This window comes from Lepidochelys kempii, chromosome 4, assembly GCF_965140285.1.
Source record: "Lepidochelys kempii isolate rLepKem1 chromosome 4, rLepKem1.hap1, whole genome shotgun sequence".
NCBI classification, from domain to species: Eukaryota; Metazoa; Chordata; order Testudines; family Cheloniidae; genus Lepidochelys; species Lepidochelys kempii.
This window is the reverse complement of record NC_136383.1, coordinates 142096705-142117017: the sequence shown is the minus strand read 5'-3', so window position 1 is coordinate 142117017 and position 20313 is coordinate 142096705. Positions and strand designations below refer to the sequence as shown.

At 60.4% G+C, this 20313-nt stretch overlaps 1 protein-coding gene across 5 annotated transcripts; it reads left to right on the top strand.

The window, feature by feature from the left end:
* Positions 1-388: 388 nt before the first annotated feature.
* On the top strand, positions 389-20087 carry DQX1 (DEAQ-box RNA dependent ATPase 1). 5 transcript variants are annotated; one of them, XM_073343143.1, is made up of 12 exons: positions 389-477; positions 1837-2159; positions 4489-4682; positions 9965-10340; positions 10498-10743; positions 16403-16502; positions 16838-16996; positions 17583-17774; positions 18114-18239; positions 18606-18796; positions 19011-19201; positions 19483-20087. In XM_073343143.1, the coding sequence occupies exons 2-12, from the start codon at positions 1872-1874 to the stop codon at positions 19664-19666; spliced, it is 2247 nt and encodes a 748-aa protein (XP_073199244.1). In that variant the 5' UTR covers positions 389-477; positions 1837-1871; the 3' UTR covers positions 19667-20087. The 5 variants fall into 5 exon arrangements, with proteins under 5 accessions (XP_073199244.1, XP_073199245.1, XP_073199246.1 ...); XM_073343144.1 differs by lacking the exon at positions 389-477 and adding an exon at positions 489-502; XM_073343145.1 differs by lacking the exon at positions 389-477 and adding an exon at positions 511-583.
* Positions 20088-20313: the final 226 nt, after the last annotated feature.

Below are 20313 nucleotides of genomic sequence, written 5' to 3'. Positions count from 1 at the left end.
GGTGGGACTGGCTGGGGGAGTTACAGGGCAGGGCTGGCTCGGGGGGTCGCGGGGCAGGGTGGGGCTGGCTGGGGGGTCACAGGGCAGGGCTGGGGGGGACCGACAGGCTGATCACTGCCGCGGACAGAGGGAGGCTGGCGTGCTGGGAGCTAGTCCGGCCGGCGGAACTCCCGGCTGCGGTGTGTCCGTGCCCCGCCCCCTCGGGAGGCCCCGCCCCGCGGGCACCTGGCCCCGCCCCCAGCGCCGCGCCGCGCAGAGCCGTGGCCGGGGCGACAGGCGCTGCGGGGGCGGGGCCTGGCGCTGCGGGGCGGGGCTCGGGGGACAGCAGGGCCCGGGGCGGGGCCATGGGGGAAGACGGCACAGGGGGCGGGGCCGAAGCCACTCGGGCCCCATCTGATTGGCTGCCACGGCGTAGCACGTGACTCGTGCCTGGCGCCGCGTGACAGCCTCCGGGGCGGGGCCTGGAGCCGGCTACAGGTGAGCGGGGGCGGCAGCGCCCGGGGTACGCGGCGGGGCCGGGGGCCGCTGGGGGGCCGGGGCTCCGCCCCCGGGGCACGGCACGGCGGGGTGGCGCTCACGGCGGGTGAGGCCGGGGGTGCCGCATCCCGTCGGACCGGTTCCCCGGACGCCTGGGTTCCGCGGGGGGCTGAGGGGGGGCGTCTCCTGCAGCCCCGCCCTGCGCTTGGCCGCCGGCCGGGTCCCGCCCCCCGGCTGGGTCGGGGTCGGGGTCGGGGTCCGGGTCCGGGCGCGGTGCCGGATACCCCGGGCCCTGCCCTGGGGTGCGGCGTGTCCTGCCCCGGGGGTTGGTGCCGCGGCCCGGGGCGGTGCCTGCTGCCTTGGCCGCCCTCCAGCGCCGCGCACGCCCCGGGGAGCGGGGCTGTTTGTGGCTCTCCCACCACCTGGCGCTCCCGGCCGGTCTCCAGGACACGAGCCCTGCTCCCTGGGGCCCGGCGGGAGTCCCAGGCCCCTGCCCCAGAGCCTGCTGGGGGGCTGGCCACAGACGAGCTGCAGCAGGTGGTTCCCCGGGGCGATTCAGCCTCCCCTGGATCTCCTGGGAAGCCGGGCGGGCATCGGCGCAGCGAGCAGGCCCCGCCAGGCTGCGGGGGGCTGGCCGGGGAAGCCGTGACGCACCCCGCGAGCCACCTGAGCTTTGACCAAAGGACTCATGTGAGCCGCGGAGAGGCGACTTTCCCTCTGTCTGGACTGGGGCGGCCGCTGCTGGACTCCTGTGCCCAGGTCTGGTGCCCACAGTTCAGGCTGTTGATAAACTGGAGAGGGTCCGAGAAGAGCTGGGAATAGAAAACCTGCCTTGTAGTGAGAGACTCAGGGAGCTTGAGCTGTTCAGCATAACACAGAGAAGGCTCACAGGTGACTTGATCCCGGTCTGTAGGTACCTGCGTGGGGAACAGGTATTTCGTGATGGGCTGCTCAGTCCAGCAGAGATGGGTCAAACACAGGGCAGTGGCTAGAAGTTGAAATAGGACGAATTCAGACTGGCAATTAGGGGTACGTTGTTAATGGTGACAGGAATTAACCACAGGAACCATACCCAAGGGCCGAGGTGGATTCTCCATCCCTGACAGTTTTCAGTCCAGACTGGCTGCTTTGCTAGCAGATCCACTCCAGGTGTTACTGTGGGGCAGCCCCTGGCCGTGTTACATAGGAGGCCAGACTAGATGGCCCCGATGGGCCCTGCTGGCCTCAGGATTTCTGACTGCCCCCCAGCCGGTGGGAGTGGAGCTGGGGCAGTGGGGATGGGGTGTCTCCCCACCCTGCTAACCAGTTTCTCCCCTAGGGCCCAGTGGCTGCTCTGACTCCTGCCCTTTTCTCTTGCAGGTCCCTGGCTCCATCTGCCCCACAGTAACGCCGCCATGGAGACTAGCGATGGCTTCACCTCCCCGCTGCGGCCGAATGGCCTTGACTCCCCGCTGGAGGAGGAGGAGGAGGAGGAGGGCGAAGGCTTGGCCCTGGACTGCGAGGGGGACCTGGAGGTGAACCCATACGACGGGCTGCCTTTCTCCTCCCGCTACTATGAGCTGCTGCAGCGGCGGCGAGACCTGCCTGTTTGGGCCGCCAAGTACAGCTTCATGGAGCACCTGGAGAGCAGCAGCGGCATCGTCTTGGTGTCCGGGGGGCCCGGGACCGGCAAGAGCACCCAGGTGCGAGGGGGGCATGGGGAGGGCAAGGCCAGGGCAGGAGTGCCCTTGCTGGGAAAAGCACCTACGCAATAATCCCCTTGCGTGTGGTGGGCTTGGGCTGGCTCGGGGAGCAGCCGGTGCTGCAGGGAGAGGGTGGGGGGCTGCCGCCTCGCAGTCAGGGCAGTGCTAGGGGGCCTGTGCTGCTGGCTTGCCGGTGAGACACGGCCTGGGCTCCTTGGAGTGCGCTGCCCTGGTGTCCGGAGGCTCTCCTGGGGGCAGGATTACAGAGCTAAATGGCTTGGCAGCTGCTGCTGGCCGTGGCTGCGTCCAGGGCTGGCTCCAGCGTTTTTGCCGCCCCAAGCGGCAAAAAAAAAGCAAACCAAAAAACCTCGCCGCCGAACACGGAGGCAGAGTGATGGAGCGGCCACCGTACTGCTGCCGGCGACCCAAGAAGAGTCGCGTCCCCGCCGCCGAATGGCCCCCGAGCGCGAAACACACTCTGATGGAGCGGCTGCTGGATTGCCGCCGCGGGCGGATTGCCGCCCCAGAGCCCGACCTCCTGCCGCCCCTTTACATTGGCTGCCCCAGGCACCTGCTTGGTTCGCTGGTGCCTGGAGCCGGCCCTGGCTGCGTCCCATAGTCTAGGGTGCCGTGACTACAAGTGCCACGGGAGGGGGGCCAGTGACTCCTCATTTAACCTCTGAGGCAGGGTCCATTGTACTCCTGACTGCGGCTCCTGTCTGTTTGCAAAGCCCCCTTGGGGCAGCACGTGAGGAGGTCAGGGTGATGGGAGGCTGGGCTCTCCCTGTTGGATGCCCTGGGATTTGGCTTTCAGTCATGCACGGCGCTGGCCGGGAGTCAGCTGGGTCTGTGCTGGGAGCTGCAGGGTTGCCAGGGACTTCTGAGGGGGGTGGGTGAGCCTGGAAGAGTGGTATTGAGGGCCCCAGACACCCGGACTTGTTGGTCTGTGATGCTGGCGCACCGAGCGCCCCCGTCGGGACCCAGTTCTCTGGCTGCTGTCCTGGCATTAAACACACACAGCCCCTGCCCCAGGCAGCTCTCACATGCAGCAGGGCAGACAGACTGACGGGGCTCGCTTGTCTGTGGAGTCCCAGGCTGCCAGTACCTGACAATCAGCCATCTTGGTGCCAAACCTCCAAGCTGCAGGGCCTGCAGGCAGCTGGGTTCCTTGGCCCTCTGCCCCTTGTGTGTGTCTCTTCCGCCCCAGCAGGGAAGCTATAGCCGCTACAGTCAGGACTTTGACCTGGGGGAGGGTTGGTTTTCAAGCAGTGTGTGTCTGTGGAGCTCTGTAGGCCCCAGCCAGGCCATGGGCCTGGAGACGGAGGCAGGAGATGTTTGCGTTCCCATGGAATCTCCCAGGACACTGTTAATTGCCGGCGACCTCTCCTGGTGCGCACCCAGGGGATGTCCAGGCTTCCCAGCATGAAGCTGGAGCCTGGCTGGTGTGGAGGATGGGCAAGGGGTGGCTCTGCCTGGGAGCTGTGCCTGCAAGCGAATCGGGCCGAAGGGGGGCGTGAGAGGCGTTTGGAGGGGGCTGGGTGCTTCCCTTATCTCTGTGATTGGTATCTGGCCCCACGACTGCGATCTCAGCTCTGCGCAGCCAGTGAAGCACCCCATGGGGCAGGGCAGCCCTGCTGCACTGCGGAGACTCTCACTCAAGGTCTCTCTGGGAATTGAATCCAGGTGGCAGCCTTGTGCCAGAACCGGTGGGCTGCCCTCTCCATCTGTACACTAGATTTCTGCCCCTGTGCTTTGCCCAGGCTGCCCCTGGGGGTCCATGGGATGCTGCAGGGAGCAGGGGCCTCTCCAGGTTCGCAATCAGCTGCCCTGAATCTCTGAAGACTTTGCCCCTTGGCTGTGCGGCCCACACGTGTTTGGGTGTGGCAGGGTGGAGGGGACTAGCCCCTGGCTGAGCTGTCAGGAAGGGAGCCATGGGGCTTGGCTCAACTCCCCATGGATGGCATAGCTGGGTGCCTGCTGCCAACCTCTGTGCCCAGGAGCATCTGTGCCTGCCTCAGTGTCTGGGTGAGGCAGCTCTGCTGGGATCTCCTGACCCCCTGCCAGTGGGACAGATTGGTTCCACCCCTGGCGAGCCGTGTGGGCACCCGCAGCCACGCGCGTGGCTCTAGGCTGGGGGGCGAGGCCATTGTGTCCACAGGGAACGCAGCTTGGCCCCACCCACCTGGCTGAGCTGCAGAGTGAATGTGCGAGTCTTCGGGTGGGAGGGAGCCACTGTACCCAGTGTTGGGGGGGGTTCTGGCTCCCTTGGGGTGACCTGTGCTCACAACAGTGGCTGCCTGGGGCCCCTTGCCCGCTCTCCTCCTTGCAGATCCCTCAGTGGTGTGCGGAGTACGCCCTCTCCCAGCAGTTCACGCATGGCCTGGTGGCCTGTAGCCAGCCCCACGGCCTCGCCGCCCTCAGCCTCTCGCTGTGTGTGGCTGACGAGATGGATCTGAACCTGGGCCACGAGGTTGGCTACTGCGTCCCCCATGAGGACTGCTGCACTCCAGAGACCCTGCTCAGGTGAGGCTGGGCGCTGCGCCCATAGGGCACTGGGACCTGGTCGTGGGACTGGGGCTGCCCCTCCCTCCCCAATCCAGTCTCCCTCTCGCCTGCCGGCCGCCTGGTACCCTGATCCGCCCCTGTCACGGAGTCCCTGGGCGATGCTCTGGAACTGCTCCCCATGAAGCCAGTCAGGAATCTGGGGCAGTTGCCTTCCTGTGAGCAGCCTGTCTTCAGGACACACAGCTCACCCGGCTTCCACCTTCCTGGGTCTGACCTCGGAGCATTCAGCATCCTCTGCCCCTCCGTGCGCTTCCCACAGCGAGTCCACTCAGGTGGGGCTTCTGGGGAAGCCAGAGGGTCCTGCCCCCCAACTCCGCAGTCAGACATGACTCTCAGCCAGCCAGTAAAACAGAAGGTTTATTAGACGACAGGAACATGGTCTAACACAGAGCTTGCAGGTGCAGAGAATGGGACCCCTCAGCTGGGTCCATTTTGGGGGGCAGTGAGCCAGACAACCACGTCTGCACTTCACTCCATGTCCCCAGCCAGCCCCAAACTGAAACTCCGTCCAGCCCCTCCTCCTCTGGGCTTTGTTCCTTTCCCGGGCCAGGAGGTCACTGGATTCCTTTGTTCTCCAACCCTTTAGCTCTCACCTTGCAGGGGGGAGGGGCCCAGGCTGCCAGTTGCCAGGAAACAGGGTGTCGGCCATTCTTTGTGTCCAGACCCCTGCACACACCTGCCCTCTAGGGCTCTGCAATGATCATACACCCTTACCCCACCACCCAGACACTCAAGAACTGTATAGGGGAAACTGAGGCACGTCCACACTATTCAGAGGAAACGTTAAGAACAGTCCCACTTCGTCACATCTCTCCCCCCTTCGAGATCGAACTGAGCGGAGTTACTTTAGCTGGTGACCTGGGGAAGTTCAAAGCCACCAACGTTCCCATGGATGCTCCAGCATCTCTTCCATTCCTTGGTAGGAGTTACATCATGCCCTTCCAGTTTCACGCCCTCCCTTAGGTAAGGGGTGGTCGATAGCACTGGCAGGCCGCATGTGGGAAGGTTTATGCGGCCCATGCCCTTTGGCCACCCAAAAACCCCAGGGGGTCAAACTGGGATTGGGTCTTCTCCCCAACAAGCTGGCCAAATACAGCCACTTGGTTAGAGGACTGTTTAACTTTCTTAACAGCTTTCACTCCATCTGAGACCATCTCAGAGCTATCCACACTGGATCTTTCAACAGGAAAGTCAGTGGATCCATTCACAACAGAAAATTTCTGGCTGTTAGGAACTGAAACTTTCTTGATTAAATCACTTTCACACCCTTTAGTTGCAGTAAACTGCTTGCAAAGACTCCATGAGGATTCCTTTCCCTAGGGCTTTTCTATGCAACAATTCACCCCTCACAGAAATTCTGCTCTTACCCTCTTTACCTAGGGCTTGCTCTAGAGGAACACTTTTCTGAGCAACAACAGACTCTTTCTGGGTCTCCCTTACATCCAGAATCACCTCTGGCCCATCCGGCAGATTCCTACACAATCCCCTTTCAGGCAAACTCACAGACTTCCTAGACAAAAGGTCAGAAGCAGTCTCCTTCCCTTTGCCACACACAAGTTCAGCACTCTTTTCCTTCTTGCGACAGGTTTCCACACCCTCAGTAGGTAACACAATCACATCACCTTCATGCTCTCCTTGTGCCCTGGCTAGGATCTCACCCTGATTAGACAGAGTTGCTCCACCCTTTCCCAACAACACACTAGCAACAGGCAAAATACAAGCACCAGAATTGTCTGGTCTCTGGGATTTTACATAGACACTAACTGGATGCGACCTAGTTACGGCGCCATTCTCCAGAGCAGACACAAACTTAGGACCCTTCCCTTCCTGGGCTTTAGCTGAATCCAGAACCAACTCTGAGACAACTGCACGACCCTCAACCATCACAGGCTGAAAGGCCCCTTCTGTCTGCTCCACAGACAAAGAAGAGCCGGACACACTTTCTCCTTTCCCAGACACACAGCTTGGGATCTCATTCCCCTGGTCCCAGCACACAAGGCTTGTCACAGACAAATGCTTGGAGATCAGGGTAGCTCCCTCCATAGGCAAGTCAATACTCCTGACAGACACAGGCACATTTCCTTCCCTGTCACACTTCTCCACCCAGCTAACAGGTAAGGTCCAGGGACTCTCATCTTCCACTCTCCTCGCCTTCCCACACTGCTGACTAGACAAAGCCATCAGGTCACAAGGCTGCCTAGGCTCATCCAGACTTTCCTTACCAAGCACCTTGCCGCTCCCAACAGATGCCCTGCCTGTGTCTCCCCACCTCAGCTGGGGTCTCAGCTCCCACTGTGCTCAGCGCTGCCCTTGCTGTCTCAGTGGGGGTAGGCAGCGAGTTTGCTGCTTTCCTCACTGCATCAGAGCCAGCCTGAGCCCCCTCTCCGGTGTGCAAGGGGGTGGGGAGCCCCAGAGGTCTGGTTGCAGGCAGGTAGCTTGAGCCTAGCAGCTCTCCCCACTGCCAGCCAGGTCATCTGCATTTTCACTGGCCATTTCCCTCTCCGCTGATTGGTTCCCTGGATTCAAATTCAAACCCTTGGCAGTTACCAGAGCAGGGCCTGGATCCTGTCCCAAAGAGAGACAGTCACCCCACAACAGGGTCTCGAAGCCGGTTTCCCGGAGAACCCCAACAACCAGCCAGCCCCACCCCTCCTGGGTCTGCACAGGGATCTGGGCCATAGGCAGGGCGAGGGGCTTTGTCCCTGGGACTCTCACCCAGTTCACACAGCCCCTTGGCATCTGAGGCTGCACCACCCAGGGCCTGACAACAGTTCTCTCTGTCCCAGGATCTCGCCAGCCCAGGAATGTCTCCCCATTGACCATCACCTCCCGCTCCCACTGGGGGTCCGAGGGGCCTGGCCCCAGGAGACTCCACACAGACATATAGGTTGGGGTCAGGAGTGGGAGCCTGTCCACCTCCCCACCCATCTGGCTGACGGAGTCTGTGGCCTTGGGACCCAGCAAGGGAGCTAGACACCGGGGCTTTTCCGCAGGGTCTCCCTGGTTCAAATCGCCAGCCTGCTCAAAGGCAGTGAGGTGGCATCCACATCCCACCCGCCCCCCTTAACCAGGGGCAGCAATTTAGTCTCGAGGTTCCCTGCGGAACTGGCCCCCCGGGGTCTATCCCCACTCACCCCTGGGGGGTCCCCTAGGCCTCTCCGCTCCCCCACCGCCAGTTCATGCTGCTGCTGCTTCTGCAGCTCTTTCTCGGGCTCTCGCTGTCTCTCACAGTCCTCTTGCTCTCTTGGACTCAGCTCCAATCCCGTCCGTCTCCAATCCCCGGATGGGGAACCTGATCGTGAAGACCCCCGTCTGGTTGGGGACAGGAGTCTTGGGGATGTCTGGCTCCCATTCCAGCTGCTCCCAGATCCTGCTATAGCCCCATTTGGGTCAGGAATCTGTTCCTTAGAGCGGTCATCCTCCTCCAGCTGCACGATGAACTGTGCTTTGGTGAACTTTCCAATGTGCAACCCTCTCTTTCTGCACAGGGTTACAATGTCCTTCTTAAGGAGACGGTGACAGACCATCACTCAAACTGTTTCCAAGATGTTGTGGACTCATAGGCCTGCGTGCTCTCAGCTCCCCATGGTTTCCAGGGAGAACCCCTAGTGTGCCAGCCCTTCTCGAAGTCACCCCCTCTTTGCCAGGGTCAAGCTGCAGACTCCTCCGCCCCTGGGACTGCTCGCTGCAATCCCCTGGGGGACCCTGTTACTGCAAAAGTCCTTCTCTCTGGTCACACACTCCCAGGGGTTAACCGCCCCCTGAAACCGTCTCTCTCTGAATCTTCAGCACGCCTGGTCCCCGTCAATCCCACCTCTGCCACCAGTTGTCACGGAGTCCCTGGGCGATGCTCTGGAACTGCTCCCTACGAAGCCAGTCAGGACCCCCGGGGAAGTCTCCTTTCTGTGAGCAGACTGTCTGCAGGACACAAAGCTCACACAGCTTCCACCTTCCTGGGTCTGACCTCAGAGCATTCAGCCTCCTCTGCCCCTCCGTGCGCTTCCCACAGCGAGTCCGCTCAGGCGGGGCTCCTGGGAAAGCCAGAGGGTCCTGCCCCCCCAACTCCGCAGTCAGACGTGACTCTCGCCAGCCAGTAAAACAGAGGTTTATTAAACGTCAGGAACATGGTCTAACACAGAGCTTGTAGGTGCAGAGAACAGGACCCCTCAGCTGGGTGCATTTTGGGGGGCAGTGAGCCAGACAACCACGTCTGCACTTCACTCCATGTCCCAGCCAGCCCCAAACTGAAACTCCCTCCAGCCCCTCCTCCTCTGGGCTTTGTCCCTTTATCAGGCCAGGAAGGCACCGGATTCCTTTGTTCTCCAACCCTTTAGCTCTCACCTTGCAGGGGGGAAGGGCCCAGGCCATCAGTGGCCAGGAAACAGGGTGTCAGCCATTCTCTGTGTCCAGACTCCTGCACTCACCTGCCCTCTAGGGCTCTGCAACGATCATACCCCCTTACCCCACCACCCAGACACTCAAGAACTGTATAGGGGAAACTGAGGCACCCCCACACTATTCAGAGGAAACATTAAGAACAGTCCCGCTTTGTCACAGCCCCCGCTGGCTCGTCAGGGTGCTCAGCCTGGAGCAACGGCATACGAGGGCGGAGCTGGAGTGCAGGGCCCAGCAGCAGGCAGCTAGGCCACTCCACCAGCCTCCTTCCTGGGGAGAGGTGGAGGCCAGCTCTGTCCCACGTTCCCCACAGCAGGAGCCTGGTGCTCCATGCTGGGACGAGACAGACCAGAGGCGGGCCTGTGCCCGGCCCTGTGTGTCCAGGTTTCCACCCCTCTCGGGCAGGGTGGGGCCCGGGCAGGGCAGGGCCCAGCCAGGACCCTGTTTAAGGAAGGGCTCCAGGGTTGGAGGGGCGAGGAGGAGGCCGCGGTGCAAGAGTCAGGCTGTGGGCGTCAGGTGGGGGCTTTGGCAGTGAAGGGGTTAGGGCAGGTGCCTCTGCCCAGCGCTCTCTTGGGTTGGGCCTGGCACCTCTCCGCTCAAGGGATGAGGACACGGTTCTTTCCTGAGAGAGCTGAGAGTGGGGAAGGGGAGCCTCCCAAATCCCCTCCAAGTCCCCCCCAGCTTTGCCGGTGCCCCTCAGTCCCAACCTGCAGCCCCTGCTAGCCCAGCCCTGGGCTCCCCCAGCTCTGCCGGTGCCCCTCAATCCCAACCTGCAGCCCCTCACTGTCCCAGCCGGGCTCCCCCTTCCTTGGGCTGCCTCTGACCCGGGTGCTTGGTGCTGGCAGGTTCTGCTCGGATGAGATGCTGCTGCGGGAGATGATGTCGGACCCCCTGCTGCGCCAGTACGGGGTCATTGTGCTGGACGAGGTGCAGGAGCGCACGGTGCCCACAGACGTGTTGCTCGGGCTGCTGAAGGACGTGCTTCGCCAGCGACCCGAGCTCAAGGTGGTGGTGACGACGGTGCCAGCCCTGGAGGAGCGGCTGCGGGCCTTCTGCGGGGACCCTCCCGTGGTGCGGGTGCCAGGACCCAGCCCTCCCGGCCAGCTGGTGTACAGGGATCCACCGGCTCGGGGCCACGTCTCTGCCGCGTGCCAGGCGGTATTGGACATTCACCGGCGCCAGGAACCCGGCGATGTGCTGCTCTTCCTGGCCAGTGAGCAGGTGGAGACTGGGGGGCTGCTGGGACCCCTCCCTGGCGGGGTGCTTGCGGGAGAAGGGAAGGGGGTGTTGGGACTCGCTTTGGGGTGTTGTCCTGGGGACATGCCTTGCAGCAAAGGGGGTGTCCTGTCACTAACGACGCCTGCTCCCCACCCTGCAGGAGATCAGCGAGTGCTGCGAGGCCATCCGCACCGAGGCTGTGGCCCTGAACCCTGGGCTGGGCCCGCTGCTGGCCCTGCCCTTGCACCCAGGGGTGGGGCGGGCAGCCCAGAAGGTCTATGAGGTGCTGGAGCAGGGCAGCGGGCCCCAGGGCCGGCGCGTGATCATCACCCACTGGCTTGCAGATTCGTCCTTCTCCCTGGGGACTGTGCGCTACGTCATCGACACGGGTCTGGAGCTGCGCAGTGTGAGTACGGAGCAGGGTGCATGGCTCTGCCTGGCCCAGCCCAGCCCCTTTTCCAGGGCAGGCGTGGCCCTGCTCAGAGCCAGCTCTGCACAACTTCTTGGGCAGGACTGCCCCTCCTGCCAATTTCCACATGAAAATAAGTAGGGCCCTACCAAATTCAGGGTCCATTTTTGTCAATTTCATGGCCATAGGATTTTTTAAAAGTTAGATTTCAAGATTTCAGCTATTGAAATCATGGTGTTGTAATTGTAGGGGTCCTGACCCATAAAGGAGGGGTGTGTGTGTGTATGGGGGGGGTCCGCAAGGTTATTGTGTGTTGGGGGTGGTACTTGCTACCCTCACTTCTGCTCTGCTGCCTCAATAAGCAGCCGCCCAGCTGCTCCGGCCGCCCAGCTCCGAAGGCAGCATTGCAGAAGTGAGGGTGGCAGTACCATGACCCCCCCACCCCAAAATAACCTTGTGACCCCCCTGCAACTCCCTTTTGGGTCAGGACCCCCATTTTGAGAAACGCTGGTCTCCCTCTGTGAAATCTGTGTAGTATAGGGCTGGGAGCTTGTATTAATGGTGGGATGGGCAGGGCCGGACCCCTGCCTGTTGCATAGGAGAGCAGCCTGCGCAGCAGTTGTCGACAGACTCACAACAACGGCCAGACTGGTCAGACCAAAGGTCCATCCAGCCCAGTGTCCTGTCTTCCGACAGTGGCCAGTGTCAGGTGCCCCAAAGGGAATGAACAGAACAGGGAATCATCAAGTGATCCATCCCATCGCCCGTTCCCAGAGCCTGGGGTTGTGTCGCTGACCATCTTGTCTAATAGCCATTGATGGACCTGTGCTTCATGAACTTCTCTCATTCTTTTAGAACACAGTTACAGTTTTGGCCTTCAACATCCCCTGCCAAGGATTTCCACAGGTTGACTGTGCACTGTGTGAAGAAATACTTCCTTTTGTTTGTTTTAAACCTGTTGCCATTAATTTAATTGAGTGACCCATAGTGCTTCTGTTCTGCGAAGGAGTAAATACCACTCCTAGTCACTTTCTCCCTACCCGTCACGACTGTATAGCCCTCCATCATAGCCCCGCTTCGTCGCTTCTTTTCCAAGTCTGAACAGTTCCAGTCTTTTTACTCTCCTCTTACAGAAGCTGTTCCATCCCCCTCAGCATTTTTGTTGCCCTTCTCTGAACTTCTTCCTATTCCTAAAGATCTTTTTAGAGATGGGGTAATGAGAACTGCATGCAGTATTCAAGGTCTGGACATACTATGATTTATATAGAGGCACTGACATTTTCTCTTGTCTTATATAATGATTTCCAACGCTCTGTTAGCTTTTCTGATGGCCGCTGCACATCGAGTGCATGTTTCATGGAACTATCCACAGTGACTCCCAAGATCTTTCTTGAGTGGCAACACCAAATTTAGCCCCCATCATTTTGTATGTATAGTTAGGATTATGTTTTCCAGTGTGCCTTACTTTGCATTTATCAACATTGAATTTCACCTGCCATTTTGTTGCCCAGTCACCCAGTTTAGTGAGATCCTTTTGTAGCTCTTCACAGTCTGCTTTGGACTTAACTATCTTGAGTAGTTTTGTATCATCTGAAAATTTTGCCACTTCACTGTTTACCCCTTTTTCCAGATCATTTGTGAATATGCTGAACACCATTTATTCCTAGCGTTTGTTTCTTGTCTTTTAACTGGTTACCAATCCATGAGAGGACTTTCCCTCTTATCCCGTGACAGCTTACTTTGTTTAAGAGCCTTTGGTGAGGGACCTTGTGTCACGGAGTCACTGGGGTGATGCTCTGGAACTACTCCATACGAAGCCACCCAGGACTCTGTGGGAGCCTCCTCTCTCTGAGCAGACGCTTACACAGCTTTGCCCTTCCTGGGTCTGACCTGGGAGCATTCAGCATTTTATTTAATCTCCGTCCACACCGTGCACTTCCCACAGCGAGTCCACCCAGGCGGGGTCTTGGGGAAGCCTGAGGGTCCTGCCCCCCAACTCCGCAGTCAGACGTGACTCTCAGCCAGCCGGGAAAACAGGTTTATTTGGCGACAGGAACACAATGTAGGGAAGAACTTGTTAGCACAGAAATCAGTAACTTTCAGCCAAGTCCATCTTGTGGGGCGGGGATCCCAGAGCCAGGGCTCTTGTCCTCCCCCTGTGCCCCAAGCCAGCTGAGACTGACCCCCTTCCAGCTGCCTGGCCCCTGCCCTGTCTGTTGCTCCTCCTCCTGTCTTTGTCTTGCATCCTGGGCCAAGAGGCACTTGGTCGCATCCCCCTTCTGGGTCTCAGGTTATGAAAGGGCGGCCATAGCATCCATGCAGGCAGCTGGAGCAGCCCCCACAAAAGTCACATACCCTTATTCCCATCACCTAGACACTGGTGCAATACACAGAGAAACTGAGGCACACACAGCATTCATGTAAAACAGTAAGACTCCCATAGAACATAACAAGGGAAAATCCCCACTTCGTCACACCTTGTCAAAGGCTTTCTGAAAGTTCAAGTACACTATATCCACTGGATCTCTTTCGTGCACATGCTTGTTGACCCCTCAAAGAATTCTAGTAGGTTGGTGAGGTATGATTTCCCCTTACAAAAACCATGTTGACTCTTCCACAACATACTGTGTTCATCTATGTGTCTGATAATTCTGTTCTTTACTATAATTTCAACCAGTTTGCCCAGTACTGAATTTAGGCTTACCGTCCTATAATTGCCAGGATCACTTCTGCTGCCTTTTTCAAAAATTCGTGTCACATTAGCTATCCTCCAGTCATCTGGTACAGAAGCTGATTTAAGCACTAGCTTACAATCTACAGTTCTGCAATTTCATCTTTGAGTGGTGAAATCCGAACTCTTGAGTGATACCATCTGGCCCTGGTGACTTATTACTGTTTAATTCATCTATTTGTTCCAGAACCTCCTCGAATGACACCTCCAGTCTGGGACAGTTCCTCAGATTTGTCATCTAAAAAGAATGGCTCAGGTTTGGGAACCTCCCTCACGTCCTCAGCCATGAAGGCTGAAGGAAAGATTTTATGTAGTTTCTTCACAATGGCCTTATCATCCCTGAGTGCTCCTTTAGCACCTCCATCGTCCCGTGCCCCACTGGTTGTTTGGCAGCTTCCTGCTTCTGACATTCTTAAAAAAATCTTTGCTGTTAGTTTTTGTGTCTCTTGCTAGTTGCTTTTCACATTATTATTATTATTATTTTTTGGCTGCCTAATGATACTTTTAGGCTGTCTACACTAGCGCTTACCGCAGTATAACTTTTGTTGCTCAGGGTGTGAATAAGGCACCCCTGAGTGACTTAAGTTACGTCTACCTAGTGCTGTCCACACCGGTGCTTATGTCAGCGGGTGAGCTTCTCCTGCCCATGTAGCTACCGCTGCTCGCGGGGCTGGAGTAGTTACCCTGACAGGAGAGCTCCCTCCTTTCTGCTTAGAGCGGCTACGTTAGAGAGCTTACCGCCACGAGCGGCTGAAAATGCTCCAGTGGAGCCGGAGCCGGAGCCGTACGCTTGACTTGCCAGAGTTCATGCTCCTTTTTTGTTTTCCTCAGTGGGCTTTAACCTCCAGTTGTGAAAGGATGCCCGTTTGCCTCGAGCCACCTCTTACTCTGTGGCTTTTTTTGGATCCTCTTACTGTTCGTTGTTGTTTATACATTTTAATTTGAGCCTCTATTACAGAGTTTAAAAGAGTTTCCATGCAGCTTGTGGGCATTTCACTCTTGTGACTGTTGCTTTTTATTTCCATTTAACTAACTTCCTCATGTTTGTGCTGTTCCCCTTTTTGAAATTAAATGTCACTGTGGTGAGTTTCTTTGGTATTTTCCCCCTACACGGTTGCTAAATTGATTTTGTTATGGTCACTATTAGTGAGCAGTCCAGCTGTATTCACTTCTTGGACCAGACCCTGTGCACTGCTTAGGGCTAAATCAGGAATTTTCTCTCCACTTGAGGGTTCCAGGACCAGCTGCTCCAAGAAACAGTCATTTGTGTCTAAAAACTTTATCTCTGCGTCCTGAGGTAACACGTATCCAGTTAACATGGGGAGAGTTGAAACCCACCTTCGTTGTGTTTTCTACCTTTTGGGTAACCTCTCTCATCACCCCGAGCATTTCACAGTCACCTGGTCGTACATCCCTACGGCTACATTCTTATTATTCAAGCCAGGAATTTCTAGTCACAGAGATTCTGTGGGACAGTTTGATCCATTTAAGACTTTTACTCTGTTTGACTCTCTGCTTTCTGTCACGTAGAGTGCCACTCCCCCACGTCTCACTGGTACTCCGGTATTACCTGCCCCACTGATTATCCCCATTTTCCAGCCGTCCGCGCTGCATGTTACAGCAGCGTTCTCGTGTAAGGCCGGGCCCTCAGCTTCACCAGCTCAGCTTTCACGTCTCTGGCATTTCAGTCGAAGCCCCGGGACAGTTTGTCAGTATTCAGCTGCATTCCCTCATGTGTGTTGCTAAATGGGACTCTTCCATTTGACTGGTCCTCGCGAGCTCAGGCCTGTATTTTACCAATTTCTTTCCTATCCTATGTTCTAGGATCTAAAGTTCCCCCTCTAATGAATTCACCCCTACGAGATGCCTCTGTCCGAGCCATGTCCTCTGCACCTGTTGCCTTTCCCCAGCTGTTAGTTTAAAAAAATTCCCTACGACCTTTTTAATGTGACGTGCCAGAAGTCTAGGGCCAGTTTGGTTTAGGTGGAGCCCATCCCTCCTGTATCAGCCCCTCCTTTCCCAAAGGTTCCCCAGTTTCTAATGAACCTGAACCCCATTATCTAATCCATGCAGCTCTGCCTGTCTGCCTGGCCCTGCGTGTGGAACAAGAGCCATCTCAGAGAATGCTACCACGGAGGTCCTGGATTTCAGTCTCTTACCTAGCAGCCTAAATTTGGCCTCCAGGACCTCTCTCTTATCCTTCCCAATGTTACTGACACATATATGTACCACGGCCACTAGCTCCTCCCCAGCACTACACAGACATCTGTCCAGATGTCTCCTCTGAACTGCGGCCTTTGCACCTAGAGAGGAAAGGCCCCACATCCCAGTCCCCTGCCCCGGGGCCAGGTTGGAGCTGGTGCTCCCTAGAGAGGAAAGGCCCCACATCCCAGTCCTCTGAGCCAGCCAGTCCCCACCCTGGGGCTGGGTCGGATAGGGTTGCCAACCCTCCAGGTTTGGCCTGGGCTCTCCCGGAATCAGCCTCTACCTCCCGGTGACCACTGAAACCAATCCAGGAGATCTGAATAGGCTGTTTTAAGAAAATGATGTCATGTTGGGGGGGAAACTCTCCCGGAATAGCTTCCGTCAGAGCTGGTAACCCTAGGGCCAGAGGCAGGGCCCCCGAGAGGGGAAGGGCCCGAGTCCTGCCTGCTCCTGCCCTGCCCAGCCGGGGGGCTGGCTGCAGTCCCGGAAATCTCCCCGGGGTGGCTGGGCTGACGTGGACCTCTGCTGCTGAGATGTGGCACGGCAGCTCTGCGGAGCAAACCCTGCCAAGCAGCCAGGAGGACTCGCTGGGGCGGGGGCTGATTTCTGCCTCCGGTTGGCGAATGGGGGACACAAGCCCAGCGCCGGGTGGTGAGCAGAGCCCACTGCTGGCCAGGGAGTATCAGGCCGGCCTGCCCCTCACAGCCCTTGTCCCTGCAGGTTTACAATCCCCGGATCCGCGCAGAGTCCCAGGTGCTGCGGCCCATCAGCAAGAGCCAGGCGGAGTCACGGAGGCAGCGGGCCGCAGGCAGCCCCCCAGGTGAGCGCCCGAGCCCGCAGGCTGTCCCCCCAGGTGAGCGCCCGGGCCCGAGCCCGCAGGCTGTCCCCCCAGGTGAGTGCCCGGGCCCGGGCCCGAGCCCGCAGGCTGTCCCCCCAGGTGAGCGCCCGGGCCCGCAGGCTGTCCCCCCAGGTGAGCGCCCGGGCCCAAGGCAGCATGTGTTATGGACGCTCTGGGAACTGTCAAATCCATGCAGCTTTGGCTCCAGTTTGCTGCGCTCCCCCCAGCCCCGTGCCTCTTCCCCAATGCCAACCCCGCATTCAGTCCAGCTCGCCCCCTGCACCCCACCTCATGGCAGCTCCCCTATCGTCTGGCAGGCATCTGCGTGCGCCTCTACTCCGAAGCCTTCTATGAGCAGTTCCTCCCGGCCGCCCCCGCCCCCCACGTGAGCGAGGCCAACCTGAGCCGTCTGGTGCTGCTGCTCAAGAGACTCGACATCGCTGACATGGGCCAGTGCGACTTCCTTGACCGGCCAGGTACAGCCCAGGGGCTGTGGGTCGGGAGTGAAGGGTGTCTGCAGGACTGGGGCTGGAACTGAAGGGGTGGGAGATGCAGGGGAAAACCTGGGGCTGCTCTATGTGACCCATTAACAATTGAGGAGAAGGGTAAATGGGCTGTTAACGGGGTTCCCAGCTGGCCCCGTGCCAGGAGGAGCTGCTGCCCCAGCACGGACAGCGACTGAGCTTGGAGGGGCTGGAAACTGCAACAGGAGACTTGGCCTAGGGACCCCCAGCTCCGCCGTGGGCAGGGGCAGTTGGCGGGCTGGGGCTGGGAGGATCTGGCACCAGGAGAGATGGCGTGCACGCAGGAGGGCCAGAGCTGCTGGGGGAACCCCACCCCTCCGCCACCCCTCCGTCCCAGAAGAATGGTCTCATCCTGGAGGGGAGGGGGACGGAGCTGGCAGGCCTGGCGTGGGGGTGGATAGCTGCTGGTGCTGCGGAGGGGTGAGCCCTGCGGGAAGCGTGTTTGGCATGTTGGGGGGGGCCCCAGGGTGGCTTTGGCATTGGGGCTGCGGCATCGGCACCTCCCCTGCCTCCCAGCTGACTTCCTGCCCCCAACCAGCCCCTGAGTCGCTGATGCAGGCCCTGGAGGACCTGGATTACCTGGCCGCGCTGGATGACGATGGGAACCTCTCGGAGGTGGGGATCATCATGTCGGAGTTCCCCCTGGACCCCCAGCTGGCCAAGGCGCTCATTGCCTCCTGCGAGTTCGACTGCGTCCACGAGATGCTCACCATGGCCGCCATGCTCACGGGTAGGGGGCCACGTACGGGCGCCGAGCCCCCCTGCGGCTCCAGCCGGCGGCGGTGTGCCCCATGAGAGGGAGCAGCCCCAGGCCCCCAGCTGGGGTTTGCGCTCCGAGTCAGGCCTGGCCGTGCTGTCTGTCTGTCTCCTTCCTTTCTGTGGCTGAGAGAGGTTCTCTCTCCAAAAGGCCTAGTCCCCAACCAGCTCCCCTCAGCACTGCGGGGAGCCACGGGCTGCAGGCCACACAGCCTCCTGGGCCATCCAGAGCCATGCTGGGGACTGTGGGGGCAGCCGCAGGGAGAGCCCTGCCGGGCACTCGGGTAACCCTTTCCCGCCTGCTTCTCCCCAGCCTCACCCTGCTTCGTGACCCCAGTGGCGCGCTCCGAGGAGGCTGCGGCCGTGCGCCGGCAAGCCCTGCTGCACCCCGACGGGGACCACTTCACCCTCATCAATGTCTTCAATGCCTTCCAGCAGCGTGAGTGCCGCTCTGCATGCAGAGGGGGTCTCCCCAGTGTCTGCTGCTGCCGCCGCGTCCTGGCATCGCCCACCACTTGCACGGCTGGCCATATCCCATGCCCAGGTCCTGCTGTGCTGGGGCTGCACAGATGGGCATGGGCCCTGCCCGGGCAGGGCGACAAGGTGCACTGGGGGCAGGTCGCGGTCCCAGGGCACTCGATAGGCCTGTCTCCCTGGTCCCAAGCCGCGAGTGGTGCCGGGCGTCGCTGCGGGGCTGGGTGTGACAGGCGTGGGCGATGGAGGTGGCGTGGCCGCTGGGAGAGGGCAGGGCAAGAGCCTGGCGGAGGGAAGGGGCAGGCCCCCAGCTCACGCCCCTTTCCCACAGATGAGCTGGATGAGGGCTGGTGCCGTCAGCACGGGGTGAGCAGCTCGGGGCTGCGGCTGGCGGGCGTCGTGCGGGCCGAGCTGCTGGAGGTGTTGCAGCGAATCGAGCTGCCCGTCTCTCCCCCAGCCTTCGGCACGGATGACAACGTGCTCAACCTCAAGAGGGCGCTCATCTCTGGCTACTTCCTCAAGGTGGGGGGGCCCCCAGAGCAAGGGGCCCCGTGGGGGAGGTGGCTGCCAGGGTCCCTGCGGGGAAGGGGGGGCCCTGCATGTGTGGCCCAGGCTGCCCCGGGCCTCTGCAGGGGGTGGGGAGCCCTACGTGGGGGAGGGAAGGGGGTGGGGGCACTGCCCCGGCTGCCGTAGGCTCCGCTTTGTCGGGCCCCGCTGACCCCTCTGTTCCCTGCAGGTGGCCCGGGACATCGACGGCTCCGGGAACTACCTGATGCTGACACACAAGCATGTGGCCCACCTGCCCCCGCACTGCTGCTACCTGGTGCGGAGGCCCCTGCCCCGCCCACCCCCCTGGGTCCTGTACCACGAGTTCACCATCTCGCAGGACAACTGCCTCAGCGTGGTGTCTGAGATCCAGCCCCAGATGTAAGGGTGGGCGGGGGGGTGCTGTGGGGGAGAGGGGAGGGGAGTGCCCCTGTGGGGGGGGAAGGCAGCCTGGGCGGGGGCGGGCGGGGGCGGGAGGAGCCCGCAGCCTCATCCGTGGCCGGCTGCAGGGCAGGCCCTGGCGGTGTGGGCAGGGTAACACCCCGCCTGGGGCAGGGCCTGGCACCTTCTCTGGGCCTCTCCAGCCTCATGCCCCGTGGTGCTGCCCGGGCCCTGGGGCAAGGGCCAGGCCAGGCCGGCGCTGATCTGCTCTCTCCCCGCAGGCTGGTAGAGCTGGCGCCCCAGTACTACCTGAGTAACCTGCCGCCCAGCGAGAGCCGCGACCTGCTCATGGAGCTGAGGGAGAAGCTGCTTGGTGCCGCGGAGCCCCTGGGCCAGCTGGAGCCAGCGCTGGCCGGGGCAGAGGCCGGGGAGGGCGAGGGCAAGGATGTGTGCGCACTCCAGTGAGTGGGCGCCAGGGGCTGGCTGGGCTCCGCTGCTGTGACAATGGGGGGTACAGGGAGCCCCAGGAGGGGGTGCAGGGTCCTTCCCCTTGGCCGTGGTGCCCCCCCAGTCGCCCCGTGCTGCTGTACCTGCGGGGTGCTCTGCCGTGCGCTCGAGTCGGCTCCTGCAGGGCTACCGGCCCTCCCAGCTCATGGTGCAGGAGGGCTGCCCCCCATCTTCTCTCTGAGCCACCTTGCCCCAGGCACCCCCTCCTGCCTGCTGGTGTGTTACTTGGGGCCTTCTCTGCCATGGGGCACAGTCTCACCCCGGGGCTGGAACAAACTGTCCTGCCCCACACACTCCATGGCGTGGGGCCAGGCGCCACATGTGGGCCGGGGCGCAGGGGCCCATGTCCTGATTGTATAAAGCTTTTCTGTGACCTTTGTTCCCAGCCTGGTGTCCGTTGCTCTGAGCCGGGGGGTCAGTGCCCACCCCTGGGCTGCGTCCCCTTCCTGGCACTGTACCTAGTCAGCCAGCTCTGCAGGCCCTGGGTCTCGTCCCCAGGGTGCTGGGGGTGCAGCCTTTCCCACCTGCGTGGGCCTGGGGCTGCACATTCAGGGCCAGCACAGGCCCCTCTGCCCACTCACCCAGGTGCTCGGGATGCTCCGCTC